Below are 17,668 nucleotides of genomic sequence, written 5' to 3'. Positions count from 1 at the left end.
TTGGGAGCCAGCCTTTGCCGCTCCTGCACACAGGGCTGGACGGGGTACCCTCCTCTCCCTCCCCCACAAGTACACTACTGCCACAGAGCTGGTCAGTTCCTGGAAGTTTGGTAATGGGGGTGCGTGCCCTCCTCATTCCTCACACCCCTGGAGGGAAGGGTGACTGGTACCAGCCTTTTTTCCGCACTCCTTTCCTTTCTCCCAGCTTCGCCACTACCTGACACCTGCAGAGAGAAGTCGTGAAAGCTGAGCAGCTCCACAGAAATGGGTTTAGCTGGAGAGGGAACAATCAAAGCAAGCCAGACTTTGAGCAAATACATTTGATCCGGAACTAGATAATAAAATAGCGTGCACTTTATTTAAAACCAACCAAGCGCTGATAAAAATATATTTCACTGCAGCTGTGATTCCATATCCAACCTCAACAGTAAGAACTGGGCACTTGTCTACTCTTCACATCACGCGTGGGGCCCGGCAGAGGAGGCCATCCACCTCCGCCAAAGCCTCGAAGGAAGAACGAGCGCCCTGGTGGGGAGGGAGCAGCCGAAGAGCATGAGAAGGGAAGGGTCTGTGAGGTGCATCTCTGCGGTCTGCTCTGCGCTCCTCCTAGGCCACTGATCAGCGAACTCCTTGGTGGCAGTGATGAAGAGAGAGATGGAGAACCGCCCGGAGCTGCGCAGACAGGAAGATGAACCCTCCTTCCTCCTTCAGGGTCTCTGAAATCCCCACAGGGGATCTCATGGCCACTGCAGGGTCCTACTCGCAGGCACAAGCCTACGAAGCAGTCATCTTCTGCTCTGGCTGAAGGGAAATCAAGATTCCGAGAGGAACCACTTTCCTCTTGACACAAAGCAGCTACAGGGCAGCTTCCTACATACAGTACGGCGGCGGGCAAGCAGAGGGCCCTGCTGGCTCGGATTAAGGCACTTGTAACAGACTCAACGTACGTCCCGGCCCGGGCCCCAGGCTGGAACTTCCCCACTTCCCTTCCCCTCAGGCCCCAAATGCCCTGCCTCTTCCCCAAGCTGGGCAATGAAGGGGACAGGGGCATGCCTTGAGGGACTGTGGTTTGGTTGGAGTACAGGGCTAGAAGGAGAAGACAAGCAGGAAGGAAGCCGGGGACTTGGCAGGGGAGGAGCTAGAGGAGGACAGAAGAGCAAGAGTATCGAAGGAAGGCAAGGCAGCAGCTGAGTCATGGGAGCCACTGGCAGTGATCAGGGGGTGTCTGCTGAGAGGAGATGCAGAAGCTGGCGGGAGGCCCCACCTTCCCCTGGCTGAGACGGGTGGGAGCAGAGAAAGGGTGAGGAGAACCAACCCCAGACAGAGAACCACAGAGGACAGGGCCCCTGAGGACCAGCGGGGGGCATGGTCTTTCTCTCTCTCTCGGCTAAGGGGGCTGGTGCAGAGATAGGGTTTGGAGACAGAGCAAGAAAGGGGCGGGGGGGGGGCTGGAAGGAGGGCTGTGTGACCCAGAAGCGGCTAGGCTCTTTGGTATGAGGAAGGTGGCATCGTCCGGCATCCCTGTCACTCCTCCTCCGCGCTCCGGGGCCCCTTGGCCGCTCGCCTCTGCCGCCAGCGCAGCTCCTCCACCTGGCGCTCCAGCCCCCGCACCTTGGCCTCCAGCTGGGCCCCCGAGGCGCGGGTGCCCGTGAGCCGGCTCAGCAGGGCGAAGAGGGTCAGCAAGGCCAGGAGGAACAAGGCCCGGGTGGAAGGGTCGGGCACTGACCTCACCAGGGCCACAAAAGCGGCCAGGAAGAGGGTGAGCTTCAGGCCCCACAGGATCCGCCCCAGCAAGGCCAAGACCAAGCCCAGGAGCAGGGACAGCAGCCAATAGGCAACCAGGGCCCCCGCCCCCCACAGCAGGAAGGTCTGGACTTGGCCGGGGCTGAGCTTCAGGCCCTGGGTGAGGCGATCTCCTGGAAGGGGAGAGAGTCACAGAATCAGCCAACCTGGTGCCGTGAAAGGAGAGGGTTGGTCAAGAACCGAAAAGGCGGGGTGTGGGGGGGAGCCAAACCCCCTTGCCAAGGAAAAAATCCCTTCCCACCGGGTCGGAGGGCTTAAATCTCAGCTCCGGGCCCAGCCGACTGTGGGTAGACTACTTCCCTTGGTTGAGCCTGCCGCATCTATGAAATGGGAGTAAGGCTCTGGGCTGTGGGTGACGCTTAGATGAGACGTTATGGCTTAGCATGACGCGGCAGTTAGCAGCCTGCTCTCATGCTCGTCTCTGGGGAGACCTGGGAGATGCTGAACAGCCGGAGAAAAGTCTAGACCCTGAAAAGATAAATTCCCACAAACAGGAAGTGACAGGCTAAGCTGCAGCCGACCTAACCAGTTCTCTGTCACTCACCTTCTAGCCCCAAGGCATTCAGCAGCTGGGCGGCAATCCCAGACAGAGTGACGAAGGCCACGGAGATGGCCGATGAGACCGCCCACATCACCTGAGCCAAGGTCTGCGGGAAGAGCAGGGCGTGAGTTGGGGTCCATGACTAATGATGCTCTTCTCTTCTGAGTCTCGCCACCGCTGCCCACGAACATCTCCACCTGCTTCTCAGCCTGGCGGAGGGGTCCCTTCCACAGCCACCTTCCAGTGCGTGGGGATGGGCGGCGGGCCGTTTCTCCTTCCTGTCTGAACTGGAACCCAGGACACCCGGGCCCTAATTCAACTGCTGTGCGGGAATACTTTGGCGGTAGTAGTGAGTGAACGTGGGCGTGGGCGTGGGGGGGTCATCCAATCCCTGGAGCAGTCACCCCGTAAAGCTGGGGTCCTCCCAGCCTCCCAGGGAATCATGAAGGTGTGTGAAGTAACGTCGGTGGAGGGCTAGGATGCTTCAGTGACAAAGAAGTCGATCAGCTCTTCTATATTATGCATTTTACAAATGATTGTTTCAGCCGTTTAGTTTAGTACGACCTATCAAAAGTACGCCCCAGCATGCTTGGGATGCCATTAGGTAGAAGAGACAGCCCTGCCCAAGAACCCTGAGTCATCCTCAGCGCCACCTCTAAAGGTGAAAGAAGGAACTCGGGTCTTAATATTTTGCCAGCTGAAGACTTTAGGTCAGATTTAGACCAAAGCCAGACTCTATAGTCACCGGTGACATAGGCTGATAAAGATGGCTCGTTTCCCAGCCTCTCTGGCAAGGAAAGGCAGGAATGAGGGAAAGATGGGGGTGGAGCTAAAGGCCCTGGGGTAGGAATGCAACAATGAGAGTGAAAAAGGCCGGGGCTGTCTGGCTTCATTCTGCGGAACTGGGGGCTCTCTGCCCCAGGGATTGTGACACACAGAGGGTGAGGAGCCAAGGCGGGCGGCCATGAACATCGGCTCCTCTGTCCTCAAGGCGCGGAGCCACAGCACGGAACACCTTCCTTACCTCAGAAGCTAGGTGCGTGGCTTCTGGCCCAATCCAGGCATCCAAGGTTCCCCGCACAGATCGCCCTATCTGGCTCAGGAGGTCAACGGGGGCCTCCCTCTTCTGCTGGCCTGGTGGCACAAAGTCTCGATGGGACTGGGATGACGCCGAGTGGAGGAGGAGGAGGGCCACTAGGAACATCAGGGCGACTTCGAACAGATGCCTGCCCCGTGGTGAACTGCTGCCTGAGCCTGCCATGGCTGGGCCTGCCGGAGGAGAAGCACGGGGTCAGCAGAGGGCCCGAACTGGCCGAGAAACCCACTGTCCCGAGCATGACGGGCCCCAGCAGCCCCCTCCGCCCCTCCCCGTTAGCTGACAAAGGCAGAACTCGGACTTCAACTTAAGCCGGGCACAACCGTCATTCACGGGTTCCTCTCTCACGTTCTTTACCACTTGCATATTAACTAGCCAGCAAGTATCAGTCAATGCCTTAAGGTGGGTGAAGATCTCTCTAAGGCTTATTCCAGTTCTAGAAACCTAAAGGCCTGCCTTTGTGTCTTAGGTGCTTTGGGCATTAAAAAATATATATATATAAGACTATATGGCTTTGGGCTTCCCTGGCGGCGCAGTGGTTAAGAATCCGCCTGCCAATGCAAGGGACACGGGTTCCATCCCTGGCCCGGGAAGATCCCACATGCCGCGGAGCAACTAAGCCAGTGCGCCACAACTACTGAGCCTGCACCCTAGAGCCCGCGAGCCACAGCTGCTGAGCCTGCGTGCCACAACCCCTGAAACCCGTGCGCCTAGAGCCCGTGCTCTGCAACAAGAGAAGCCACAACAGTAAGAAGCCCTGGCACCGCAACAAAGAGTAGCCCCCGCTCGCCGTAACTAGAGAAAGCCCGTGCACAGCAACGAAGACCCAAATGCAGCCAAAAATAAAAACAAACAAATAAATACATAAATTTATTTTTTAAAAAAAGACTACACAGCTTTGTCCTCAAGGAGGTTATAATCTATTTAAGATAAAGCTGATATTTATATTTTAAAAAACCTTAAAAAACAGCACTCGAATAGGATTCCCGCTATATAACAATGTAAAGAAAAGTGCTCGGGGCTTCCCTGGTGGCGCAGTGGTTGAGAGTCCACCTGCCGATGCAGGGGACGCGGGTTCGTGCCCCGGTCCAGGAAGATCCCACGTGCTGCGGGGCGGCTGGGCCCGTGAGCCATGGCCGCTGAGCCTGCGCGTCCGGAGCCTGTGCTCCGCAACGGGAGAGGCCACAACAGTGAGAGGCCCACGTACCACAAAAAAAAAAAGAAAAAAAAAAAAAAAGTGCTCAGTTAGGTGCTCAAATAAGGACCCACTGCACATAGGCCATTCGCTCTGCAGGACCATCACGTGAGGTGGGCGTTATCCTCCTCGCCACTAAGGGGAGAGAGGAGAAGAAACTGAGACTTAGGAGTTAAGCATTTGCCCAAGGAGAAAGGCCAGGAGTTAAACCCAAGCTTCTGCTTCCAAAATGCAGAAGTGAAGGTGGTTGCTCATTGGAATCACCTGGAAGCTTCACAAAGTTCTGATACCTCTGCCCCAAGCCCCGAGCTTCTGATGTCACCATCTGGGTGTGGCCTGGGCTTCGACCTGCAAAAGCGCCCCAGGGGATTCCACTGTGCAAAGTTGAGACCCACTGATATAGAGATGACCTCAACGCCCCAGCCCCCAACGTAGGCAAGAAGTTAAAGCCCAACTTTGAAGACAAGATATTATTAACAGGAAGTTAACCTTGTGCCACCTATCTCGTTTAATCCCCACAACAACCCATCAGTTAGGTATTGTTCTTATCCCCCATTTTCCTGATGAAGAAACTGAGGGAGGATAAGTCGTAAGCGGGAGAGCCAGGATTTGAATCCAGGTGCATCTGACAGCAGACCCGCTCACACACAGCACTGTGTCGTATCCTCTCCAACTTCAGTCTCAGAAGTGATTTGGAAAGTCCTACAATAGATTATTCATGAGCTAAAATAGACTTGGCATCTACCAATCCACTCCATGAATTACTGGTGACAATTCACTTAACCGCTTTGTGCTCTGATCTCATCTGTAATGTGATATTGTAGGCAAATTAAGACTCAACAAGTATCGACTCATTGAAGTACGCGTGGATTCGGCCATGAAAAACGTTTTCAGTTCCAACTTCTATTTGCCACCACGCCTGAGAAGAGTCAAATGGCACCAGCAAATCCCATTCTCTTCCAGGCTCCGAAGTGGACCTGCAGCTCCAGGGTGTTTCTGTGATTCAGACCTGATGAACAGAGAGGCTAAGCCATGTCCCTGAGGTAGGAGCAGCCCTCTGTTTGAAGTTTTTGTAGTTACCGGGGCCCTCCGGGAGTCGGCCAGAAATCTGGAGCCATCAGGATGAAGGAGAGCGAAGAGAAGATATTCCCATTCTTGTTTAGTGGGAAGGAGCAGGGTCCAAGAAGGGGTTATAAAAATATCACACTCGGGGCACTTTCTGGCCTAGAAACAGCTGCTCTAAGTCCCTCCTGAGGCCTGTAGGTAAAGCAGGGCTGCAAAACCTGCCTTTCATAGGGAACGACCTCAGGCCGGGAAGCCTTCTACTCTTTTTGGCACAAATCAAGAACCAGATGGTTCCTGCCTGCCAGTGGTCAGAGATGAGGAAAGCATAGGTCAGTTCCTGGTCTATCTGGGTCAGGACCACACTGGGGACATAAAGAGCAGGGTTGCTATCTTGGGTTGGATTCTATATCCAAGGACCTCCACCAGGAGGGATCAGATGTCGTCTCCTCCTTTCTGGAAGGTAAGGGTAACGTGAGCTCCTGCCCCCCTGGCGGACTTCTGCGTTCTTTGCCAGGCTTGACTTGCAGGCGGCCATTTGCTCCAGTCGAGGGGAGCTGGGGGACCTTGAAATAAACTCTCCATGGGGAGGCTGGCCCTGCAATGCCAGCTGACCTTCCAAAGGGCAGCGGAAACCAAATCTAACAGGATTCTGGAGTGTGCCCTGCGCAGATAAGAGAGCAGATTACTGGCTCCTCCCTTTCGTCCGATTGTTTTCTTTAACACGATTCTTTCTCATTTTTTTAAAAAACATTTTTATTGGAGTATAATTGCTTTACAATGGTGTGTTCGTTTCCGCTTTAAAACATCTTTCTCATTTCTTCTTCGGCAAGAGTCTAACCCACCACCATTACACCTCCTCACTTCAGCCCGATCAAATACTTTTAATAAAGAGAAGCCACGGTAGTCAGGAGCCAAAGCAGTCTTCAGCTCTGAGAGGAAGGACGTGTTAAACGTCTTCACCTCCTGCAATGCCTGACCTCAGAAAAATAGCAGGCACTCAACAACCACAACAAATTGTGTGTGTGTGGTGTGTATAGTGTGTGTGTTGCTTTATAATTTACAAAGTGCTTGTTCTTTCACAATCTCATTTAACTCCTATAACAATCGTATAAGATACTGCTACTCTCCACGTTTTACTCAGAAAACAATGGCTCGGAGAGATCAAGTGACTTGTTAAAGTACACACATCAGGACTGGGACTTGACTCCAGAGCCCAGGATCAAAATCTTGCCCCTTTGCTCCTTCCACACCTCCACTCTGTCTCAGTAAGACATGGTCCCTGCCCTCAAGGTGCTTGAAGTTCTGCCCCCAAATCAACAATCACAAAGTTAGAGCACTAACTACCCAGACTACCACGAGGAGACCACCCACCACATGATGACCCACCTGCTGGGCTCACACGTCATGGTTCTGCAGCAAGAGGTATGAGGACAGCAAAAAATTGGGACTAGACCTGCCACTTTTGTTCAGGCAGCTGCAACGGGTCTCAGGAAGAGACGGGCTGAGCTAGGGAAACTGCTTCTTTGAACTATGGTAGTGAGGAACCACATATGTTTAGCTGTGGTTTGCTAAGAGGGCGGGGTGGGGGGCGGTCCCCACACCCCCTGCTAAGGCTCCTTCCTCCCGGTAGCTTCCTCTTGCGCTATGAATCACGACGTGGCAGGAGGGGCAGCTGACTTAGTACCCTCTGCCGGCTCTGATTTCCCCATCATTGAGGGACTTGCCCCTCTGGAGCAGCGGTTCTCGACCATCATTGAGGGACTTGCCCCTCTGGAGCAGCGGTTCTCGACTCTGGTTGCCCATCAGAAGGGCCTGGGCCGGTTTAAGCTAGAGGGTCTGCCCCACCCCACCCTGGGGCTTCCTTACTCTGACCCTCCCCAGAGACGGGCTCAGGCTTTTGTTTTTAGAGCTCCCTGGGGATTTCTGATGCATAACGGGACCGCTGCCACAAATTAGCAGCAGCACAGGGAAAAGTCTACTTTGGGCAAAGCCCCCAGAGTGCAGCAGTGGACAGAGGACTCTAGACTTCCTTCTGTCCGAGGCTCAATTCTGCCACACACTAAAAACCACTACCTTCTGTCCTATTACTTAACCTGATTTTCAGTCTCCTCAAATGTAAAATGGGGTTAAGCAAGGTTAAGAGTTATTGCAAGGAGTTAACATGTTTCTGCAAGAACTTTGTAAACTGTAAACATCTATAGGAACGTTGCAGTACACAAATTGCCAATATACCACTCATTGCATTGTAGCATCATTTACCAGTGTCTATGCCTGGCTCCCCCATTAGACTTTGAGCACCTCCTCGTCAGACTTAACTTTTCTGGGAATCCCCAGCGCCTAGCACAGAACAATGACTAATAAATGCTTGTTAAATGAGTATTAGAAGCCCGCCAGGAAGCGGTGAGGGTGGCAATGGAGAGCCATGGAGAAGTGCGGAGAGGAAGCTATTTTAAAGTTGATCCAAATATGCAGAGGCCACCCGAAAAGCACAGCTGCGTGGAAAGGAAGCTGCTAGACCGGGTGGTGAAGCTGCCCCTGAGAAGAATGAAGTCAGCGTCCTAGCAGGTGGGGGCAGCCCCCGCTAAACCCCTGACAGCTGCTGCTGCCCAGCAACTGTTTGGGGGCCGGGCGACGGGCAAAGGGGCAGCCTCCCAGGCGCACGACGCCTTCCCCAGGACCCAGCCTCCCCGAGACAGGGTGTCAGTGGCATGCATGTGCTATTTCGAACCGCGTGTCCCCTGCCAAACTTGCTGGGTGGCGTCACCGACAAGGGATGCGGCGCGGCCCAGGGCCTCGGGGTGCCCCAAAGGGCTCGGAGCGGGGCCGCGGGAGGCTGGGCCGTGGGCGGGAGTCGGGGGCGAGGAGCTCAGCGCTGGCCTTGTCCCCCAGCCTGACAGCCACCCGGCCTTGACCGGACCTCGGAGCAGCGCTGGGAACTCTTCTCCCCGGAAACGCGCGCCTCCCGTTACCTACTAACGACGCCCCCTGTTGCATAGCAACGAGGATCCGAGTCCCCAGTTAGTCTCCCCGCCGCGCGACGTCGGAGCCCTCTCCACTGGTGCTCGCCAGGCCTCGCGGCTCCGCCCTGGTCCCGCCTGTAGCGGCCCCCGCCGCAACCCAGTCCCGGGTACAGCCCCGGAGCCCCGGTCTCGGGTCGCACTCACCGGGCTCCGGCCACAGCTGGTCTTCACGTGCAACTTCACTAAAACGCTCCACTAGAGCCGCGCCACTAAAGCCGCGCCTCAATACTGGGGCGTTGGTTTATCGTCTGCGCACGCGCAAGGCGGGATGCGCCCACGGACCGGCCGGCCTCCCTCCCAGCCCAAACCTGGTGCCGGTCAGCGCATGCGCCCTACCCTCTGATTACCTTTTTCTCCCAAGCATTCCCATGGAGAGAAGAATGGGGTCGGAAGTTCGAGCTGGGAACGGAAGTCTCTGGCAGGAAAGGGGAAAGAAGTGACTATATCTGGGCTATAGAGTGGGTAAACTGGATCTTTAAATTTGGAGTGGAAGCTTATGCGCCTCTAAACATCCCCTTGGCATTTCGGGGAATGTAGTTCTCCAGCTACGTGATGCCTCCTGGGGCATTGTGGGAAATGTAGTTCTAAAAGGCGCCTCCGAGCACCTGGTTTTTTTGAGAAACTTTTCGCGCTAAAAAGGCACAAAGGGAAAGGGTGTTAGAGGAGGAGTAAGAGGCGCACAACCGGGAAAATGCATCCTTTCCTTCTGAGAGCATTTCCACACCCAAACTCTGCAGATGGCTCCTAAATGTTCTCCCAATTTTAGAAAGGGAAGGGAACCGACTCCCAGACCCATTTCTATATATATATAAAGGCAGCATTATGAGGAGGAACGCCAGGGGATTTGGAATGAAGTGATCTTTGGTCTGCTTTGTGATTCTAGCAGGTCACTTCATCTCTCTGGATCTCCTTGTTTCAACTTTGCTATTGTTAGAAAGAAAACTATAGGCTCGAAATGGAGTCACTTATTGCTAGGACAAGCCCCCAAACCGGGGATTAATACCTGACCTAGCTGAACTTTCAACCTCCCCCAGAAATGTAGTCTTAACTAGTCAGTCAGGAATTTTTTGTTCAGCACCAATGAGGCAATCTGTCACATGGGCTCTCTCTTGCCCCCAAAGGAAGATGAGATAATCTGCTATATAGACCCCTTCCATTCCCCATGGATAGGTTACCTATGCCTAAAGTAATCTCCTTTTTTTCTGTTTATGACTTCCATGTCCTGCCTTTAAAAACCCTTCCCTTACTGTAGCCCTTTGGAGAAATGGCATGCTGCCTGATTCATGAATCTTTTATAGCCAATTAGATCTTTGAAATTTACTGGGATGAATTTTGTTTTTTAACTGTATAAAGTACTAGAAGGTCCTAAAAATGCCTCTTCAGTGCACAGTAGGTGTGGAGATTCAATGAAGTAAGGGGGGGTGAACATGTTTTTAAAAACATCCCAGTAGCTGTCCAAATGCTTTTATCACATTGGCTGCCATCAGCAGGCTCCGCTTTGATGTTAAAACAGTTCCTGAAACTCAACAGTCTAAAACAGAGCTCTTTTTTCCTCTCCCTCCCTGAATCAGCTGTCTAATTCAGCCTTCGCTAGCTCGGAGGAACTGATCCCAAGAGGTAGTGGGAGAGGCCAGTATACCTGTGACTTTGGCTAAAGGGTATGTGCAACCCAGCACACGTCTCAGCAGGAGGTGACTGCCAGCCGCGAGGACCAGGGATCTCACTTCATGATTGCAGGGCTTTTCTAAGTAGGGGAAGATGCAAGAATTTGGGTTCATAAAAAATTTTCCTGTCATATCTAACTATCTAAGGGCCTGTTTTCTCAAAGCACAGAGTGGATCATCCTGTTCTTCGCCCTGAATTCCTTTCAGGGTAGGTATACTGTAGGTCAGCAAGTACAGTGGCTAAGGACTAGTCGACTAGTCCTTAGTAGACTTGCGGAACTGGATGATGAGTGGCACCCCTTGTTTTACAGTGCCCCCCTGTGGTCATAAATTTCACCAAGGTTTGGGAGGCATCTCATAACCAATTTGTCCCATGGGCCAAGTAAGGCTTATTTCTAGGTCAGGTGGGGATTTCGTGGATATGCCGCCTACCGTGAAATTACTGGACCAGACCCTGTTCATTGTAGCCATAGAAGTATCTGAACCACCTGTATTACTAGTCTGTTATGGTTCAGGAAATGATTATCTCTTGTTGCTTCTTCCCATATCTAGAGTTACACTGTTACCATCATTTTAATATTTTATAGAACTATATATTTGGTCAACTGTTTCAAGTTGCTTCGTCGTCACTATTTTTTGTTGGAGGCTCAATTACACATGGTGTAACACAAGAAATAACAATCTTGTAGATAGGCGGAGTACAAGTAGTATAGCTAGCAACATTAATAAAGTCTGAAGTAGGAATTTAAACTAAGAACTTTCATTAGGTGCAGCCCCTGGTCATCTGACACAGTCTGTTCCATACCAGTCACTATAGTTAAGGGTAATGATAAATTGGCATTGTTCATAAGGTACTCAGCCCAATTTCTCAATGTTATTAATCTGATTATTCTTAGTATAATTTAATTGTTCCCAACATAAGGGGGCTTTTAAATTTAAATGACTGTAGCCTGGTGTTGACTGAAATTTAGCTCATTGTTCCGACTGAGCTTGAGTGAGTAACCTTTAAAAAAAAAATTGTATTAATGGCCAGGCTCAGAGCAGGTATGATTGATTGGCCAAGCGAGGGGGTCTCATCTAGTAATATCAACAGTGGCCTGAACGGAACTATAACTTCTTTCTTCTAGAAAAAATTTCCTAAGGGCCATTCAATCAGAACCTTGGAGTGGAGAAATCCACCAAGGTAAACCAGAAGTACTGGACATTAGGTAATTGACCATAAACCCAACAATTGGATTGATTTTTAAACTCTGCATAGGACTTATGCACTGGTTGTAGAAACCAAGAAAACATTATAACTGATCACACAGGTCAGGCCCAGCATCTTGGAATAGCTGTCTACTTCTGGTGTTGTCTTTTTTTTCCCGGTGCGGGTGTAGTTTCTCCTCTGAGTGTCGTTTTAAGTTGATGTTGAGGTCAGCAGTCCTCTCTATAGACCAGTCTGGTACAGAGGCCCTTTTTAAAGTGGGAGGTAATGTAGCCAAGAGTCAGTTCCCTTCAGTTTCACTGCACATGAGCTAGTTAAGAGTACCTGATAAGGATCCTTTCATCTAGGTTGGAGACGGTTCTTTAAATGATGTCTTTTCCAGTATATGCACAACCTCCTGGTTGCAGGTCACGGGGTATCTGATCTTCATACAAACGTAACTAGGGTAAGCTTCAGAAACAAGATGACAATGTCCTTTTAATAGTTCAATTAAGGGCTTCCCTGGTGGCGCAGTGGTTGAGAATCCGCCTGCCGATTCAGGGGACACGGGTTCGTGCCCCGGTCTGGGAAGATCCCACATGCTGCGGAGCGGCTGGGCCCGTGAGCCATGGCCGCTGAGCCTGCGCGTCCGGAGCCTGTGCTCCGCAACGGGAGAGGCCACAACAGTGAGGCACGCATACCACAAAAAAAAAAAAAAAAAAAAAAAGGAAAAAAAAAAAAAATAGTTCAATTAAACCTTACAGTAATGCAACTTAGTAAAAAGGAGCCATCTAGGAAGTGAGTCTTCAGCAGTAAATACCGAAATTCAAAGAAAACTAACAACTAACAGCACTAGAACTTAATATCCACAAATGTATATTTACTGAAACATAATTCTTATCTCCAAAGCCACCCTCATCTCTACCAAGTATAGCCAAATTAAGACTAATTTGCTTGCAAAATGAGTCTGGTTTCAATAAGTTTGGCCTGATTATTTACATAAGTATAATTGATCAAATATGCTCTTTTAAATTGCCTTTGGGGGACTTCCCTGGTGGCCCAGTGGTTCAGAATCCGCCTGTCAACGCAGGGGACACGGGTTTGAGCCCTAGTCCGCACACCACAACGAAGTGTAGCCCCCGCTCGCCGCAACTAGAGAAAGCCCGTGCACAGCAACGGAGACCCAACACTGCCCAAAATCAATCAATCAATAAAAATAATTTTTAAAAGTGCTTTGTGACCACCTAGAGGGGTGGGATAGGGAGGGTGGGAGACGCAAGAGATATGGGAACATATGTATATGAATAACTGATTCACTTTGTTGTAAAGCAGAAACTAACACACCATTGTAAAACAGTTATACTCCAATAAAGATGTTAAACAAAAAAGCATTAGGAATATTTTAAAAATAAATAAATAAATTGGCTTTGTTGGAACTTTTCATAAGGAATCTCAGATTTGAACTTTAAAAGTCCTCTCAAGGCCAGGAAAGACATGCCAAGGACTTGCCATCAGATTCTGTTTGGAATACCTATAAATTTGGGTGAATCTCTTTCTTCTTGAGGTACAAAATATCTTGACGTCCTTGCACCTGCCAGGAAGTGGCTTTCTTTATTCACCTGATAAGGCTGTTGGGGACCCTGTATGCAAGATACCAGACTGTTGTTTCAAGGGATTTATGGCTCCATAAAGTCAATCTTAGTTCCTTAAAGCTGTCTGGTCATATCTGAGCCTATGCACATCTCTCTCTATTATGACATTCCAATCAAAGCCTTGATAGTATAACGAATGTTTCCAGTTGTGTGCTGTTATAAGGAGAGTAGATTCTTATTGAACTTATGCAAATAACCATATTGCCATGAAAATAAGAATACTAAGAGTTTCCAAATTCTGGAGGGATCAGGTAGAGAGAAAAGATAAATGTTTCAGTTCTGCTTACAAAGGTATAATTTACCAAATTGCTGTAAGTCACAGCTTAAGGGGAAAGGTTTGCGTGTATCTGGAAAACAAAGATTTAAAAGTCAATAATATTTCAGACAAAAAGTCACACTTGTTGATCTTGATACTTCATAGTTTTTTGAAGCCATCAGGTTTTCCATTCGAATTCTTTGATTTCTTACCCAATTCAGCAGTATAGTCTGAAAGTTATCAGAACCCTGTACTTATCAGAAAGTCCTTTCTATGAATCTTCTTGAAAATGGAGCATTTTTGCAAAAGCATCAGAGCAAAACAGTAATTATCTATAAATGACAAGAGACTTTAAAAGGCATAGTTAAACACCTAATTACAATGCAATTGTCAGAGAAATTTAGCTATTTTTGTGACATAGAATATTGAAATAATAACTAGAATTATGACTGATAACATTATGATTGATAACATTATTAATGTTATAATGTAACATTATATCTACATTCAAATTTTAGAAATTTCATATAATTTCTAGAACACTTACATTAATAACAATTACCCATAAACTATAACCTAAGAAGGTTGACAATGCTTCTCCTATAATTTAACATACCAAATAGTTGGGATTGACATATATACACTAATATGTATAAAATAGATAACTAATAAGAACCTGTATAAAAATACAGGTTCTGTATAAAAATAAAACAAAATAAAATTAAAAAATTAAAAAAACCCCAAAACATACCAAATAGTATGTTAGATATTAGTTTAATATCTTTCTTTGAGATGTTTTAGTATTCTCTGAAGTATCCCAAAGTTAGCTAGAAGTCAAAAGAACTTTGGGAGTTCGCCGGTAAGATCCCCCATGATGCACGCACGGAAGTTTGTCAAAGATATCAAAAGATTTCAAAACACTTGGTCAAATAGGATCAGTGGTCACTGTGAAACAATATTTATTCACTTAATCACGTGACAATAGAAGACAATAGAAGATTTCAAAGGCAAATACAAAAAATTGCAACAGATTGTTTAAAAGGTAGAGAAACTTTACATTCTGCTATGGAAAGCAGATCAATATTCCAAGAAAACTTTGCCCCTCTTAACAGAGAGAGAAAACCAAATTCTAATTTTGTACCAGCTTATTTTTAATATTAAAACTCATTCAATCAATTAAATTCATTCCAATCTTCACCAGTCCTTATCACATACAAAATTCTTTTCCTAGATAACTTTCTATAACTTTCTTTTATACCTTCCGATTCTGTCCTATGCTTTCCCTTTCTCGCTCTCTCTTTAACTTCTTTTTAGGACAAAGTTACATCGTTTTCCCTTAACAAAATTCATTTCCATTCCTTAAACCTTCTTTTTCCTTTGCACACAAATATTTTTTCCTTATTAATTTTTGGAAGTTTTAATTATATATTTTAATTATATTCTTTAACCTTTAAAAACCTTAATTTCTAGTAAAAGCTAAGAAGTAAGCAATTATGAACTGTCTCTTAATTAGCATTCTGTAGAATGGCAAACTTATTAACTCTATAATTTCTAAAAACATGTGCTTTCTTATAAAAAAAAGTCTCAATTAATAGTTCTAAATATCATTAGTTTCTTTGTAGAGGGAAGCCTATGTTACTGTTTCAGTATCTTATTTTATTTTTAAAGGATCTAGATAGTCAGGAAACTTCTAGATATTCAGTAAAGTTTAGCTTAACTTAGCAAAACTCTAAAGTTTCAAGTTACCAAAAACCTGGAGAAACTATTTTTAAGAAGACATATGATAAAACATAATTTTTCCTAGAGAGTTCGTCTAAAAACTCTTATCTCATTTACATTTAATTTACTTGAAAAAATCTTACTACAGCAAGTTATTTTTCTTGCTGACAAATTTTGTAATAGAGATAATAAGATCTTATTTGACTTTTAGTAAACCTACATACAATAAAAATATTACACTTATTGCTGATTACTTTAAAGACATCTCAAGTTACCAAGTTACCAGTATTAATTAAACCAACAAACTTAAACTAACAATACCAAATATTAATTTAATACTGAATATTTCCCGGATCATATGAACCTGAAATCCATTTGGGTTAGTTTATTTATATTTCTGAGAATTTATATAAGTGCTTAATTTCACTTAAGCCAATTAAATAGAACTCATTTACAAATTAATTTTGGCAATACCACCTGCAGGTAGAAACATATCATATCTATAACATACACACAAACATGTAGACAACACAACCAGAGATCTCAAAGCCTCATTTAAAATTTAGTCATGAATTGTATATTACAATGTAAAACTCATTTGTTTATATAACAGAATAAGTTGTTTACTTGCTTGAGTTTAAAAAGGCCTCGTTTCCATTTTTTCCCCTCCAGTCTCAGGAACTGGAGATGGTCTAGATAGATGAGAGTTCCTGAGAGCCCTGGTAGAACATTTACATCTCAAAGGCACAGGGAGAGAAAAGCAAGCTCCTGCTAGAAGGACTTTTGTTCCGTTAGGTTCAGAATTTTGAAAAGATGCTTTATCAAACCGATTTCTCTAACAATGCAAAAACCAGTTTTGGAATGTTAAAAGAGCCCCATCTTGGCCATTTCAGGCTGGGGTTTCCTTTAGTTCTCAATTAAGTAAGTACTTGCAAAAGTATAAGTTCTGTAAATACATGAACCTGACTGGGGTGTTAGTTGGAGGTTGGCTGTTTGATGCTCCTCTTTTCTTCTTTTTGGGAAACTCTATTCCACATTTGAAAGTTGGTTTGTCGGGATAAAATTACTACTGAAAACTGTATGGTGGGCCATGTGCTGTTTGTGAGCTTAATTCCTCTAAGGTGTTACCTGAGCCATTTCAGCTCTTTTACCCGTCTCGGTTTCTCCTTCCAGCCATCTAGAACCCCCGCAGGTGCTCGGAGCACCGGACGGCCAATCCTTATGTGCACATCCCTGGATGAGTGACTTTTTAAATTAATAAGTGGGAGACTTCCCTGGCGGTCCAGTGATTAAGACTCTGTGCTTCCACTGAAGGGGCCACGGACAGGTTCGATCCTGGTCAGGGAACTAAGATCCCGCATGCTAGAAAGTGCGGCCAAAATTAAAAAAAAAAATAAAAACAACAAGAACAACAAAGAACAAAAAAGACCCCAAAAACCTATAGGAAAAAGAATAACATAAATGAATAGGGGGGTTCCCTATGGGACTGCAGTACAGCACGAGGACTCACCTCCCCCTCTCCCATAAATTTCTCAGTTGCCTGAGAAAGCTGAAACCAGCTGGGAGGAGCTATGTCTCTTATCTTTGGAGCTGAAAGCTCTCATCTGCTATCTTCACTTTTATTCTGACAAACCCTGTTAAAGTTTATGAAGCTGATTTGAGGAAAGACATCAGGTCAGCCTCCCACTCAATCACCCAGTCCAATCACACTGAAAGACTCCTCAGTCAGTGTCTTTCAGCAACTGAGCAAAATCTTCCCAGTGTCTCTCAGCTGGGGCATAAGGCACCTCTTCTTGAACCTAAGCTGAAGGATAACCCGCTCCTCATACCAAGGAGTTTAACAACCTCTGAATTAAACCTAGGATTGTCAACCAAGATGAGAGATCTGAGCTTAGGAGAGACTCAGCGAAATTCATCTGGACACACCAAGGAGGTGGACGGGCGCAAGGGGCCCTTGCTGGTACCAAGGGTCTGGGTCGTCCTAGAGTTTAGACAAAGGAGAGAAGTCTGCTCTGGGTTTCTCCCCTCATGGTCACCAAAACTGTCAACTGACAAAAAAGTGCACAACATACGAGCTGTGAGTTGAGTTTTATGCATTGTCTTACTGAGGACTATAGCCCGGGAGACAGCCTCTCCAATAGCTCTGAGGAACTGCTCCAAAGAGGTAGGGGGAGAGGCCACTATATGTGTGATTTTGGCCAAGGAGTATGCACAATCCGACATCTCAGTAGAAGGTTACTGCTAGTCACGAGGAACAGGTATCTCTGTTCATGATTTTTTTTTTTTAATGTTTGGGATTTCATTTTAATTAATTAATTAATTAATTAGGCTGCACTGGGTCTTAGTTGCAGCACAGGGGATGCCGTGTGCAGGATCTTTGTTGTGGCACGCGGGATCTTTCGTTGTGGCGTGTGGGATCTAGTTCCCCAACCAGGGATTGAACCCAGGACCCCTGCATTGGGAGCGTGGAG

The 17,668-nt window shown here is 47.3% G+C and overlaps 2 protein-coding genes across 3 annotated transcripts in view; one reads left to right on the top strand and one right to left on the bottom strand.

Annotated features, from left to right (window-relative positions):
• Positions 1-332: 332 nt before the first annotated feature.
• TMEM109 (transmembrane protein 109) lies at positions 333-9,065 on the bottom strand. 2 transcript variants are annotated; one of them, XM_059070540.2, is made up of 4 exons: positions 8,865-9,065; positions 3,369-3,613; positions 2,348-2,450; positions 333-1,916 (listed from the first exon to the last, which is right to left on the bottom strand). In XM_059070540.2, the coding sequence occupies exons 2-4, from the start codon at positions 3,603-3,605 to the stop codon at positions 1,525-1,527; spliced, it is 732 nt and encodes a 243-aa protein (XP_058926523.1). In that variant the 5' UTR covers positions 3,606-3,613; positions 8,865-9,065; the 3' UTR covers positions 333-1,524. The 2 variants fall into 2 exon arrangements, with proteins under 2 accessions (XP_058926523.1, XP_058926522.1); XM_059070539.2 differs by having other exon boundaries at positions 8,670-8,972.
• Positions 8,741-17,668, top strand: part of PRPF19 (pre-mRNA processing factor 19) — a 22,410-nt gene continuing 13,482 nt past the window's right edge. The window contains exon 1 of the mRNA XM_059070478.2: positions 8,741-9,156. The gene's annotated coding sequence lies outside the window, so the exon portion shown is untranslated. The remainder of the gene's footprint in view (positions 9,157-17,668) is intronic.

Source organism: Kogia breviceps, chromosome 7, assembly GCF_026419965.1.
Source record: "Kogia breviceps isolate mKogBre1 chromosome 7, mKogBre1 haplotype 1, whole genome shotgun sequence".
In the NCBI taxonomy this organism is placed as follows: Eukaryota; Metazoa; Chordata; class Mammalia; order Artiodactyla; family Physeteridae; genus Kogia; species Kogia breviceps.
The sequence above is the reverse complement of the archived record's forward strand: the minus strand, read 5'-3'. Positions and strand labels throughout refer to the sequence as shown.